The sequence below is a fragment of the Nicotiana attenuata genome, unplaced genomic scaffold (genome assembly GCF_001879085.1).
Source record: "Nicotiana attenuata strain UT unplaced genomic scaffold, NIATTr2, whole genome shotgun sequence".
Taxonomy (NCBI): domain Eukaryota; kingdom Viridiplantae; phylum Streptophyta; class Magnoliopsida; order Solanales; family Solanaceae; genus Nicotiana; species Nicotiana attenuata.
The window spans coordinates 421,742-435,669 of NW_017670498.1; the positions used below are offsets into that span (position 1 = coordinate 421,742).

Below are 13,928 nucleotides of genomic sequence, written 5' to 3' on the forward strand. Positions count from 1 at the left end.
CTATCTGTATAGGGTAAAATATGTTATGCCAGGTGGCCGCTTAAAAGAATGACACGTGGAACGAAGGCAATTATCCCGTTTGGTACCGGAAGGAATGACGCTCATAAAGAGGCAATAAATACCCCTCGCCTGGTGGCATTAATGAAGAATATTCTACAACATTGAAATGCACTGCCCCTTATAAAGAATTTGTCATTTATGCTCACCGTTACACCTCCATCAATGACCCTCATAATTGACATTAAAGAAGGGTATGCTCCTAGGACCTTGTTCCCTAGACATATCTATAAATAGTGAGTTCTATTATCATTGTAAAGCGGATTTCTCTGAGAAACTGATATTATAATTTGTTCAAAGCTCTATACAACTTTATCTTCTTACTTTTTGTTCTTATTATTGTTGCGCCCGAAGGTCTCGCTATCTCAATCAATATTTCTGCTATTTTATCTTCACATAAAGGCTAAATATTACATATTTTATTAATTATTTCATTATCTCAGGATCAAATTAATTTACTTATCTAGAAACCACGTATAAATTTTATTGTACCGTTTAACGGGTAAACATAAGTATCGCCAAATGATCATCAACGTATAATCATATATAGTACTCCTATGTTTTTATTTCAAGTTCATATTACCAATACCACTCGTTCCATCTTCGGCCATACTTTTGAGATAAAAATACCGTTCCACTCGCTCTTGGAAAAAAGAACAACTACAAAGACTTTAAACAATAGTAGAAAACAAGTTAATTGACTTTACCTTTTGAACTTCCAATCAAATTCATCTAGAATATATTAAAGAGGAAAAAGAGTTGCTAAAGTTACTAACTCTTGTCCAACATGACCTAATTAAGTTGAATTAAAGCACAATAAGGGGCCGTTTAGTTATGGGATTAGGGAAGTTTTTCCGATATAAATTTTGAGATTACTTTTTGTGTAGTGTTTAATTATGTGTATTAATTAGAACTAGAATAAGATTTATACTAAAATTATGCATACCCATATAAAACATAGAATTATCCATACCGACTATAGACCTGGCTATAATCACAAAATTAATCTTGAGATAACTTGGTTTTGAACCAATCCACGGCTAATAAAATAAGTTTTACAACAATCACTTATAAAGATTACCAAAATTTCGAAAAGTAATTCAAGGACACGTGTCAACATTGTTAGGATCGAAATAATTAGGCGTTACACAGAAGCTAACAAAACATATCTTTAACGACTATAAATTAGACAACAAAAGAGAAACATACCAAAAGAGATATAAATATTTAACGTGGTTCGATTAATTGACCTACGTCCACTTGCGAAAATGAGCAATCCACCATATAAAAGAGAGTACAAAATATTGAGAGAGCAAACTCACAAAGAGGCACACACAAGTAACAGGCTAACACTTGTCTAAAAAATTTTCCCTAAACAAGACTCTCAATTCCGTTATAACTCCATTGTGGATGCTACTAAATGAGAAGTAACAATCCTAAATATATAGAAATCCAAAACTTTTCAGAAAAAAACTAGCCAAATATAAAAGAATTATATTTTTTTCGAAAAAAATAATTAATTGTGATAAATATATTGCCTATTCGTCAAGGAATAAAAAAATCAACATGACATTGAAAATAGACGTAAAATTTCAATGTACCATGGGGCCCACCCCGTCAATGTCCAAGAGCGACGAGTTTCCTTCACGCAGTGGGTTTTCAACAGTCCATCTACTCGCTACCACTCTATAAATTCCTCTCATGTACTGCTAATATTTCTCTGTTTCTCTCTGCTAGAAGAAAGAAGAATCACATTTTATTTGAGTTGGGTGAGAAGTGAGTGATCAGACGATCGACAATGGCGACGGCAAAAGAGCACATTGAAGAAATAAGGAGAAGCAAGTTCTCCATTGGAGGTGAAACTAATCCACTCACTGAGGACCTTCATCAAGCTGTCAAAAATCTCTCTGCTGAGCTTTATGCTAAGGACGTTCACTTTTTCATGGAACTCGTTCAGGTTATTTTTTTCTCCCTTCTCTCTGCATTAATACAGGTTATTGATAGCAATGTTTAAATATTGATTAAAACATTTGCTTCTCATCAATCATAAATATTTTTATTGTTGGAAAAAAATTTCAAACATCAAGGTATCTAAACAGAAAAAGGGTTGTCAGAAAGCAGAAAATGGTCTATTCGGTACAATGAAAAATCTATAAAAAATTTGTTTTTATTTTAAGAAATCATTTTGTTAATTAGTTTTTGTTTGGCTACAAGTAGTGGTATCAGGGGCGGCCCAATGAATTTTGTGGCATGCCAAACTTTATGAGGGGCTTTAATTTTTCTTTCTAAATATATTATTATTTTTATTTGAAATCTATTTTTTTTTTGTTTCTTTAGCTACAAAGTTGTTAATAATTTTTTTATAATCAATTTATCCTAATAAGTCTTTCTCAATTGACAATATAGCTAATCCATTTAACCTCTCTTCAGATTTTTTTTTATCTTAGGTAATATTTTATCAATTTTGATTTTGAAAAATATTTTTCCGTTGAAGCAACGGTAACAAGAGTTATTAACATTATTTTATAAGCAATATAGGCATTTGGAAAAGAATCAAATCTTTTTATTTGATTAAGTGTATCAATTAAACTATTATCTTCTAATTGTATTATTTTTCTTAATATTTTTAATTCAGAAAATATATCTAAACCATCAATATAGGATTGATTAATATGCTTTAAGGAACATTGAAGATTAAGGCACTATTTTATCAAAATTTCATCATCAAGCGATCTTAGTTTTTTACCGCTAAATAGAAAACCAAAAATATTTCCATATGTCTCGAATTGTTCTAATCTATTTTGAAGTGAAAAAATAGCATTGTCTATTATGTATAAAAATTAATTAACTCTAAAAACTCTTCGAGAGATTTTAAGAATTCATTATCAACATTCTCATCAAATTGTTTCTTCCTATGTATCACATGTTTCTTAGAAAATTCAAATTCGATATTCATTCAAATGCAATTTCGTTAACCAAAATCATAGCGATTATAAATCTTTCTTCTCTATATTTGTAAAATAAAGAAATCAAATATTTTCACTTCACATAACTTTTTCTTTTTAACTTGTATATTGCCTATTAGGTGTAACAAAAAATGGGGCCTCCACAAATATGAGGCCTAAAGCCGTTGCTTTACCTGCTTTAGGGTAGGGCCGCCCCTGAGTGGTATAACGTATGGAGATGTTTGGATTGTAATAATTTTGAGAAAGGTTAACAATGTTTGAGTGAAGCAAGCAATACAGAGTGACAATATCTTTATTAACGTATAATCAATGTATAATATGGCTAGAAAAAAAGAACCAATGAATATTGTCAGCTATTTGTATAAAGATTCTTTTTTTTTTCCTATTTTAATAAAATATTTTTCTTCAAGAAATATTTATTTTTAGAATTCAACGCAAACACTTATATTTTAATAGGTCGTACCAAAAATCATCGCTTTTCCAATTTTAGCATTTCCTTTTCTCATAAGTTTTGTATTTAGCAATATACCCTTATTCGCATGGGCCAAGCTACATGTTACGAAGGGTACCACACTTCGCCGTAAAATTACATTGTCTATATAAATAAAATACATTAGATTTTAGAGGTATATATCATATATTAAACACTCTTTATCGAAATTCTTTTTTCACTTCTAGGCAAAAATAAAATTTAATCTTATATACATAATATAATATTTAATCCGTATAATTAATATATAGTTGTAATTTGTAACTGAAGAACGCGGAGGATAACGAGTACCACGAAGGCGTGGACCCGTCACTGGAATTTGTGATTACTTCCAAAGATATAACGGAAACCGGAGCTCAGGCGACGCTTTTAATCTTCAACAATGAGAAAGGTTTCTCCCGCAAAAACATCGAGTCCATTTGCAGCGTCGGACGTTCTACTAAGAAGGGCAATCGCAAACGTGGCTACATCGGCGAGAAAGGTAATAAAAAACTTTGTACAATTTTAGTCTACTACTTGTACCTATCCATGGGCATGTGTATATCAATTGATTGTTCCTATATTTTGATATATGATCGTGTGTTCATTTTGTGTATATTTGGCTCTGACTATTTTTGCTTTACTAGTTTAATTACTGAAAATTTGAAGTGCTGCTGCTCTTTGTCATACCTGCTGGTTTCATCTTTCGTTAATCTTTAAAGTTATTGATAAATATTTCCTCCTTTATGCTTAGAGAACTTAATAGTTGTGGAAAATTCCTAATTTGTTTTAGAAGACTATTTTGTTGTATGGGAATGAGATCGGCCTGAATAGAGCAGAAGGAATACAAAGCTGAACCCAACTTGTATGGGGTTGAGACTTTGTGAATTAACTGATTTCTTTCCCCCTACATTTTGAGCTTGACTGACCAAAAAATTATTTTTGAGAGATAATTGCTTTCATGTTGTGACTTGATAATTGAAATCCAAATAATCAACTGAACCATGTCTGTTTGAAAAGAGAATTGGGTTGTTCTTAAAAAATGAAATAGCTGGGTTGTAAGCTGATAAAAGCTAAAACCTTGCTTTCATTGCAATGAAGTGCTATATTTTTTTCTCTTCCTCTACCTTATCACATTTCCCCCTTTTTCCTCTATGCTAAAAAAGAGTTGCAAGAAGGAACAATGATATCTTTATTATTATTTTGATATGTGGATCGATGGTATCTTTTCTAGATAATATTACGTTTGTTTCCTTTTAACCTCATCTTCCCTCTTTTTGGTGCCTAAAAGATATGTCTACAAACACATTGTATTTCAGTTTACATCCCAGCATTGAGATGCAGGTGATAGTTCTGCTTTGTGTTAGTCTCCCATCTTTAAAATCTGACACTCCAATGTTTGGAGATGTGCACTCAAAAGAGACTGCGAACATGATTTTTGAATGAAATTCACTTTAGTGGAGTAGAACTGCATACAATTTTCTTCCTTCAGATACTAGCGTAAAATGTATTCATTTCAACTTAAATAAGTCATGTAATGCATTCGCGTTTGACTGATCTTCTTATGTTTTTCTTACTTAATTGAATATGCGTATACCTCATCTGTAGTTGTAATTTGTTTCTGAAAGTTCTTGGTGTGTTTCTTCTCCAGGCATTGGCTTCAAGAGTGTGTTTCTCATCACTGCGCAGCCCTACATCTTCAGCAATGGGTACCAGATACGATTCAGCGAGGAACCTTGCCAGCACTGCAATGTAGGCTATATTGTACCTGAATGGGTGGAGGCAAACCCAACTCTTTCAGTTATAAAACAAATCTATGGGTCTTCTGCTACCCTTCCAGCCACAACTATAGTGCTACCACTGAAACCTGACAAGGTGAAACCTGTTAAGCAGCAGCTTTCACGCATCCATCCTGAAGTTCTTCTCTTTCTTTCAAAGATAAAGAAACTTTCTGTCAGGGAAGACAATGAGGATCCCAGGCTTAATACCGTTAGTGCTATTTCAATTTCAAGTGAGACCGATTTTGTTAAGAAGAAGAACATTGATGCTGAATCCTACATGCTCCATCTCTCAGCTGATGAAAAATCTGGTATGGGGGAATGCAGTTACTACATGTGGAAACAGAAGTTTCCTGTTAGGCGGGAGCACAGGGTGGATAGAAGAATGGATGTCGATGAGTGGGTCATCACATTAGCTTTTCCCAATGGAGAGCGCCTCAACAGGGGAACCAGTTCCCCCGGGATTTATGCTTTTCTTCCCACGGAGATGGTCACGAACTTCCCTTTCATAATTCAGGCCGACTTTCTTTTAGCATCATCAAGGGAGACAATCCTTCTTGATGACATATGGAACCGGGGCATTCTTGACTGCGTCTCTTCTGCTTTTGTCAGTGCTTTCACATCGCTTGTGAGAGCTAATGAAGGTGCTCCAGTTTCTACTCTCACTCATATGTTTGGCTTTTTACCAGTCAATGCATCTCCTTATCCAATTCTTAACGACGTGAGAGATTCCATTAAAAGAAAACTGCTGGATGAAAGTATCATTCCATGCGAATCATACATGGAACAACAGTTCTTCCAGAAACCCAATGGTGTTGGTAGGTTGAACCCTGCTTTCTGGAATTTGCTGAACAAGGCGAGGAAGCAGGGGGTTATATTGCATAACATCTCGTCCCATGGAAGATTCATTGTCAACTCTGCTTTTGATAAGGAGATGTACATCCACATTTTAAACTTTTTGGAGGTGAAACAAGTTGACAATGAATGGTATGCAAAGTGCATTCAGAGTTCCAATCTTGTTTTGGGTGTCTCAGAGGATGTTTACTTAGAACTTCTATCATTTGTGGCTGAGAAATGGTTGTCTTCTTTCAAGACAACTGAGATGATGAACATACAACTTTTGAAATATGTTGATTTTGATGATGATGTGACCTTGTGTAGCATATATGAGGCATTGAATGGTGATTATTCATTGCTTTTATCTCGGGAATCTGGTCACATCTCTTGGCTGATCAACTGGAACTCAGAATTTCGTTTTGCCAATCATCTTTTCTTTGCCAAATCAACACAAGAAGCAGTCCGGAGTCATTCTAAAAGGCAGACTGTTTTGGATTGGCTTAGCGATGAGGTCAATGTGAGCTCAGTAAATGTGTACGACTATGCTCTTCTGGTTCTTAACTCACTCAGTGATGATCAAAAACTTGCCGTGGCTTTTAGCCACTTCTTACATCAGTCCCTTGCGAGAAATTATTTATCTAAAGAACAAGTTGCTACTTTATGTAGTAAAATGCCGCTTGTTGATAACTATGGACATGTTGCCAGGCAAAGGAAAGGGGTAGTGGTGCCTGCTAATGGAAGTAAATGGGTGCAGTTGATTGGTTCAAACCCGTGGATATATGAAGGCTACGTTGAGCTTGGAGAAGATTATTTGCATTCCGGCAGCTATGCTGGAGTTTGTACCAGCAAGAAAGAGCTTCTGGGATTTCTCAAAATTTATGTTGCAGCTATGGACATTCCTGACTTACCTCCTCCTGATGCAGCAATTTCCAGCTTGTCTTCTCCACTAACCAAGGAAAATGCATTGCTGATGCTAGCATGGATTCGTAAAATGAAAATGAATGGGTTTTCCTTGCCTAGAAGATTCTTAACCTGCATAAGGGAGGGAAGCTGGTTGAGGGTATCTCTGAGTGGTTGCCTTGGCTACAGGCCTCCATCAAAATCATTCTTCCATACTTCATCATGGGGACATCTTTTGCAGAATGGATCAGTTCTTGTAGATATTCCATTAGTTGATCAGGGATTTTATGGCAGTGAATTAAAACAGTACAAGGATGAGTTAAGTACAGCTGGTGTCATGTTTGAATTTAAAGAGGCATGTACATATATTGGAGAACATTTTATGTCTCTGGCAACTTATTCTACTTTAACCAAAGGCCATGTGATATCAATACTCAATTTCATCAAGTATTTGAGGGAGAAATATCTCTCCCCAGACACCTTCATCAATAGTATTAATGATAGAAGGTGGTTGCGGACTGCTCAAGGTGAGAAGACCCCTCTGGAATCTGTTTTCTTTGACAGCGAGTGGAATGCTGCCTCACAGATCAGTGACATCCCATTCATTGACCAAAAACATTATGGTGATGAGATTCTTTCTTTTAGAACAGAATTGGAGCTGCTTGGAGTGGTTTTTGGTTTCAGGCAAAATTACCAGCTTGTTGTTGACAACCTGAGGTCTCCAGCACGCCTGGGGTGCCTGAGTTCTGATGCTTTGCTCTTGATACTTAAGTGCATTAACCATCTGAGGTCATCTGACAAAATATGCAGGGCACTTAGGGATAGCAAATGTATGAAGACCATAAACATGGGGTGTAAATCTCCAGCTGAATGTTTTTTGCTTGATCCTGTGTGGGGCTGCCTGCTGCAGGTTTTTGGCAGTTTTCCTCTTATTGATACAAAGTTCTATGGAAGCGATATCTTGTCATATAAAAGCGAGTTGCAGAAACTAGGGGTGGTTGTTAATTTTGAGGGGGCAACTCAAGCTTTTGCTTCTGTTTTTAAGCAGCAGACAGCGAAGGGTGCCTTAAACAAGGATAGTGCCCTTTCTCTTCTTGTATGCTACAGAAAGTTGAAGGCAGCCAGAATTAAGTTTCCTTCAGATCTTAAGAGCTGCTTTCAAAAGGTCAAGTGGTTGCGAACTCGAATTGGTGTTGATAAAGTACCTGAAGATTGTATACTCTTTGGTTCAGACTGGGAATCTATCTCTTCAATCTCTTTGTTGCCTTTCGTTGATGATAGTGAGGCTCGGTATGGAAGGGATATTCATGAGTACAAGGATGAACTTAAGAGTATGGGAGTTACCGTGACATTTGAAAGCGGGGTAAAGTTTGTGCCTGCAAACCTTCGATTACCTGAAGACCCTAGCGTCATTACTGTTCCAGTCGCGTTCTCGTTGTTAGACTGCTTGAGGAAGTTGGAGACGGGGCATAATGATCAGATTGCTACATTGCGGTCAAAACTATCTAGAAAATGGATGAAGACTAATGCTGGTTACAGGTCTCCGGATAAGTGTTTGTTGTTTGGTCCCCAGTGGAATCCTCTGTTACAGCCAGAAGATGGTCCTTTCATCGATGAAAAATTTTATGGCTCCAAAATAGGGTCGTATAAGAAAGAGCTCAAGTCTCTTGGTGTTGTGGTTGAAATTGGAGATGGATGCTCATTGCTTGCCGATTACCTTGATTGCCACTCCAGCAGCGTCACTATCACTCGGATTTACAAGTACTTGAGTAAGTTCAACTGGGAACCAACTAAAGAAGATCCTAGAAACATATGGATTCCAAATGGTGATAACGATGGAGAGTGGGTGAATCCTGATGATTGTGTTCTGCACGACAAAAGTGGTTTCTTTGGCCTGCAGCTGCATGTTTTAGAAGAGCACTATGACAAAGAACTGATCAGTTTCTTCTCCAAATTAGGTATCAAAAGCAATCCTTCTCTTGATGATTTTCTCAAGCTTTGGAAGTCATGGGAAGACGCGGACCGCAGTTTGTCACAATCAGAGTGTCAAACCTTCTGGGAGTTCATTGTGAAGCACTGGAGCTCAAGAACCGAGAAATTTCTATCTGAGAACTTGTCAAAACTTCCTGTGGGTTCAGGCTCGAACGAAATTTTGGTGCTTGATAAACGTGATGTTTTTATTGCTGATGATCTCTATCTGAAGGATTTATTTGAACAGTCTTCTTCTCATCCCTTGTTCGTTTGGTATCCACAACCAAGCTTGCCATCTTTGCCTCGGCAGAAGCTGCTTGAAATTTATGGCAAAATTGGTGTTCGTAATTTGTCTGAATCTGTTCTGAGAAATGGCTTGTCTTCTGTTAATTGTGTTGGACTTGAGCAGGTGCAGCCGAAGGAAATCTTCATCGGAAAGGGCTTGATTAAGTTAATCCTTGGCTTCCTTGCTGATCCTTCACTTCAAATGGAAGCGCGTGCGAGATATGAAGCTCTCAAAAGCCTCGTGGATGTTAGTATTTGTGCGACACTGGAACCAATAACCATGGATTACTGTCTGTCACTTTCTTCTGGTGATGTCCTGAACGTGAAAGTGAGCCGAATGATGTGCTGGGATAGAGAAAATGCAAAGATTTTTATACAGAAGCTGGACAAATCAGGTGGTTACAGATGTAAGCTCGAGTTCGCTACATATTTCTCAGAAGTAGTTGCCGAGGGAATTCTAAGGGAGAAAGATGATTATGTGCATCAACTGGCTGAATTGATCAAGTTGGGATTCATCCTGGAATTCGATGAGGCAGCTGTTGGGTTCTTGATGAAAACAAAGAATCTGCAGATATTTTTGGAGGATGAAGAATTCCTTTCTGCTGCCTTCACTTCCGAATAGGTATTTATGCACACTAAATCCACCATCCCCATTATGCACCCCCCTTAATGTCTTTGTAAAATTTTCATTTTTCTTTTTGGTAATTTCCTGAAATATACTACTTTTGACATGTTTTGGTATCGAGGTGGATGATGGATTATCTTGCTTTCCAACATATATCTAGTTTACTGATGGTTCTAGATGTCTTTTGTTGGTGATGTATCATTAACTGAAAGGAGCTCTGCAATTTCTTCCGGCTCTCTATTTTCTGATATCGCCTTTTGAATTATTATTCTGAGCCGAGGGTCTAATGGAAACAACCTCTCTACCTTCACTAGGTAGGGGTAAGGTCTGCATACACACTACCTTCCCCAGGCCCCACATGTGGGAATATACTGGGTAGTTGTTGTTGCCTTTTGAATTATTATGCTTTCCCGAATTCCAACAGAAATATCATAGAGTTCATATGACAATTTGTTGTGTGACATTATTTTTCTAAACAACAAATGGAGGGGGTTTGGCAGGATATTGCTTCTCAGCAGAGGTAAATGCAACACCCCTTTTATAGGTACCACAGGTGGATTCCCTTATATTCAGGCCATTTATTAGTTACTAGTTTTCGGGTACGCGCTTTGCGCGTGTACCCTGTCTCAATAAATTAAAATTTTAAAAAATCACATTAATATTTTATTAAAAAGTTATTTGAGGTATATGATAGAAGTTAAATGAAAAAAAAACTCCTAAAATAATGATTGTTGAACATATTTAGATAACTCTGATAATAGTAAGAAACTCCATCTCATAAGAGGTCCTCAATCATCTTAGTCACTATTTGCTTTAAATTTTGAATACATATCCTTGAGATTTATGAGTTTATTCTGAATTTTTTTTGGAAAGCATATATTCTTAAATTCATTCTAGAAGATACAAACCCGATTAACAACTAACAAAACAATATTTTTTGTTTTTCTCGTAAAAATTGTACTACTTTTTATCAATAAAAAAATACTCTAGTAATTATTTTCAAAAGATTATAAAAAATGAACCACTATCACAAAAGTTGAATATATTTTTTATATTTTAATTAATCTACTCTTCTATGTTTTGAAGATCGAACTTTCTTTCTCTGTTCAATTATATAACCATGTATCCGGATGATTTCGAATCCTGTCTTTTATGATTACAATGGATTTTTTAGTATTTAATTCTAAAAGGACTACATTAATATTATTCTAAAAATAGTGAAGACACAAAATTCAATCAAAATTAGAAGAAAAGATATTTCTACAAACTGAAATAAAACATCTAATGTAACATTATGAACAAATAGCCTAAAACTCTCAAAGATACATAACGTTCCTTGTAGCTTGCAGCACTAGAGATCACTCTCATAAGTTCTTGCCTCTTGGCCCCTATTTTTTTTTTTTTTAATATTCTGAATCTTTAAAATCTTTTTCACAATCTTTAATTCATCCACCAAAAAGACTGTAATAAAAACCGGTAGAAGACGAATATACATATGGTGAATATGAAGTAGACTAAGGTTGTTTTACGTACATGCAAGTTTCAACGATATTAAAGAATGACTTTTACGTATAACGGTCATAGTTAAAACATTGAAATAATAGATTTAGAACAAGTAAAAAGGACATTTATATTTGTTGGATCTTTACCGTAAATTTGTTAGAATATCATCTTCCTCCTTGTAAGCTCTAGCTGCTTTCTAGTAACAATTAAAATATTTATCGTACGACAATGTCTAAAAATCAATATGAATTCATTAATAAAATATAGGGAAAAATAAACTTAAATTCATAAGATATTTAATTGAAATGAGTTGCAATGCCTAACTGATTTTCTGTTATGAACTACATTAATGATAAACAACTTGAACAAAATGTAAATAAGTCAATTTAAAATGATAATTGTATATTAGATATTGTAAACAATAATCACGACATGAAAATATTTAATATTGCAATTATCTATCAAGAATATATGAATGTTTAGTATTACGTAACTTCAAAAATAAACTAAAGGTTATAAAATTTACCTCAAAGCACAAGTAAGTTTACCTTCAGAGACATCGACACTATCAAGATTCTTTTAATGAAATATTGAGCTCCTCTTTATACTAAATGGTTTTGGTTTAAAAGTTTTAAAATCAACGTAAGTAAATTATAATCAGTAAATTAATCCTAAACCTAAAGTGATATTAATGGCTCAATTTTGCAGTTTTAGTAAAAGGAATCTAAAGATAAGGGAATCGTAAACCTAAACAAAGAAAAAATACGTATACGTCAAAAAATATTCAGATACAATGTCAATTCAACAACAACAATAAAAGTTATGCCTAAGTCCTAAATTTTTTAGTTTTTTCACCAAAAAGAATTAGTGGATGCCAAACCGAAAAAAAGAAAAGGACCTAAACCTAAATAAAGGAAATCTGGATTCCAAAAAAAGGGCAATTTTTTGGTTTTCTTCCACAAAAAGAAAATAATAGTGAATCCTAAAACTAAACAAAGAAAAGACATGGCAATTTTTTGTTTTTTCCAAACAAAGAAAAATTAGTGAATCGTATACCTAAACAAAACAAAAGAATACCTAAACAAAGTAAGACGTAGCATTAATTAGCGACCTTAATGGACAGAAAAATCCTAAATTTTATAATGAATCCAAAACCTAAATAAGAATAAGTTGTACTCAATAGAAAAAGGCAACAAACGGTAGTTTCTGGTTTTCTTTTCCAGAAAAATAACTAGTATTTAAAATTACAATTTTATCCACCATAAAATACACTTACGAAGGGTAAAAAAGTCGGTCAACATTTCGATAGGGGCTTCGTGCTTTTAATATAGTATAGATATAGATAGATATTGTTAAGATTGGTGGAGGGGAACAATCTATGAAGAAAAAGGGGTGTACCCGTTTACACTGAAACTTGTCGAAGAAATTCTGAAAGTTGTCTTAAACGATGTTAAAACTTGATCATCTACTTAACTCTCACTTCCTGATGCGTTCTCTCTTTTAAACTGCATAAGACCAGGCCATCAAACTATTTTATGGTATAGTTATTTGAGATGGTTACTAATCTATTCATTGTTGGACATACAACAATGGATTAACTAACGTGAAATGTTCTATTTGTGCAGGCAGGAAGACATGGTTGTGAATGGTTAGGGAGAACTTTACGATTGGGTGAGGCTCTCTAGAGATACCAAATGGGATTTCTGGTGTTCTCTCTCTTGCATGAAGATTTAGCTTTTGTTATAAATCCCTGCTAGTTCTTAATGCCCCCTGTTTTGTAGTTTGCTGCTCTAAGGTTTTCTATGCAATTTACTAAATTTGCACTTGGAGATACAGTTGCTGAAAAGCATTATTATTCCTCTTTTAAGATTGGTCCTCTCCATCTTCATCCAGTTCTATACTAACTCTTTAGTTTGCATGCTTATCTACCATAATGGTGGTGTGTGCGCGCTCATGCGCGTATAGAGAAGGCATTTATCAATTGGTCTTTAGCAACAAATTGTAACTTGGAATCCCTTGCTTGGAATCAATTGGTCTTTACGTTTTATTTAATCTATTTGCTAGCTTCATGCTCCACACTATTGACGATCTGAGAAGAGTTGCATTGAACTGTTTACTATTTTATCTTGGCATTTAAATGTCTAGTGTTACTTCTTTTTGTATTTTAAAGCTTCTCGAAGAAAATATCATGTGTGTGTTTGGAAGCAAAAGTAAAAAGTGAATGGATTGGTTAAAGTAGTCGAAAGGATTCATAAGACAGGATTATTAGATAGGAAAAAAGAGAGCCACAACAGGAGGAGAAAAACCTCTAGTACTAGTAAAATAAATCCAAGCTCTTCAGTTTTCTATTGTTTGATAATATTAAGCTGAGTTCTTAATTACACTGCACCTCCTATTTAATTTACTGAATTTCATATACATCCAGTTGACAAGGAGACAATATAGCCAATAAAGAATTAAGTAAATTTAAAAAAAAACGCAAATCTAGTGAGTGATCAAGCTGGTGCTTTTCCAGGAAGAAGATGGGCGCGGTCGGG

General features: G+C 35.0%; 1 protein-coding gene across 1 annotated transcript; it reads left to right on the forward strand.

Annotated features, from left to right (window-relative positions):
• Positions 1-1,742: 1,742 nt before the first annotated feature.
• On the forward strand, positions 1,743-13,443 carry LOC109240239. Its single transcript, XM_019406870.1, has 4 exons — positions 1,743-2,014; positions 3,784-3,994; positions 5,144-9,885; positions 13,017-13,443. Exons 1-3 carry the CDS (start codon positions 1,856-1,858, stop codon positions 9,883-9,885), a joined length of 5,112 nt encoding a protein of 1,703 aa, XP_019262415.1. The 5' UTR covers positions 1,743-1,855; the 3' UTR covers positions 13,017-13,443.
• Positions 13,444-13,928: the final 485 nt, after the last annotated feature.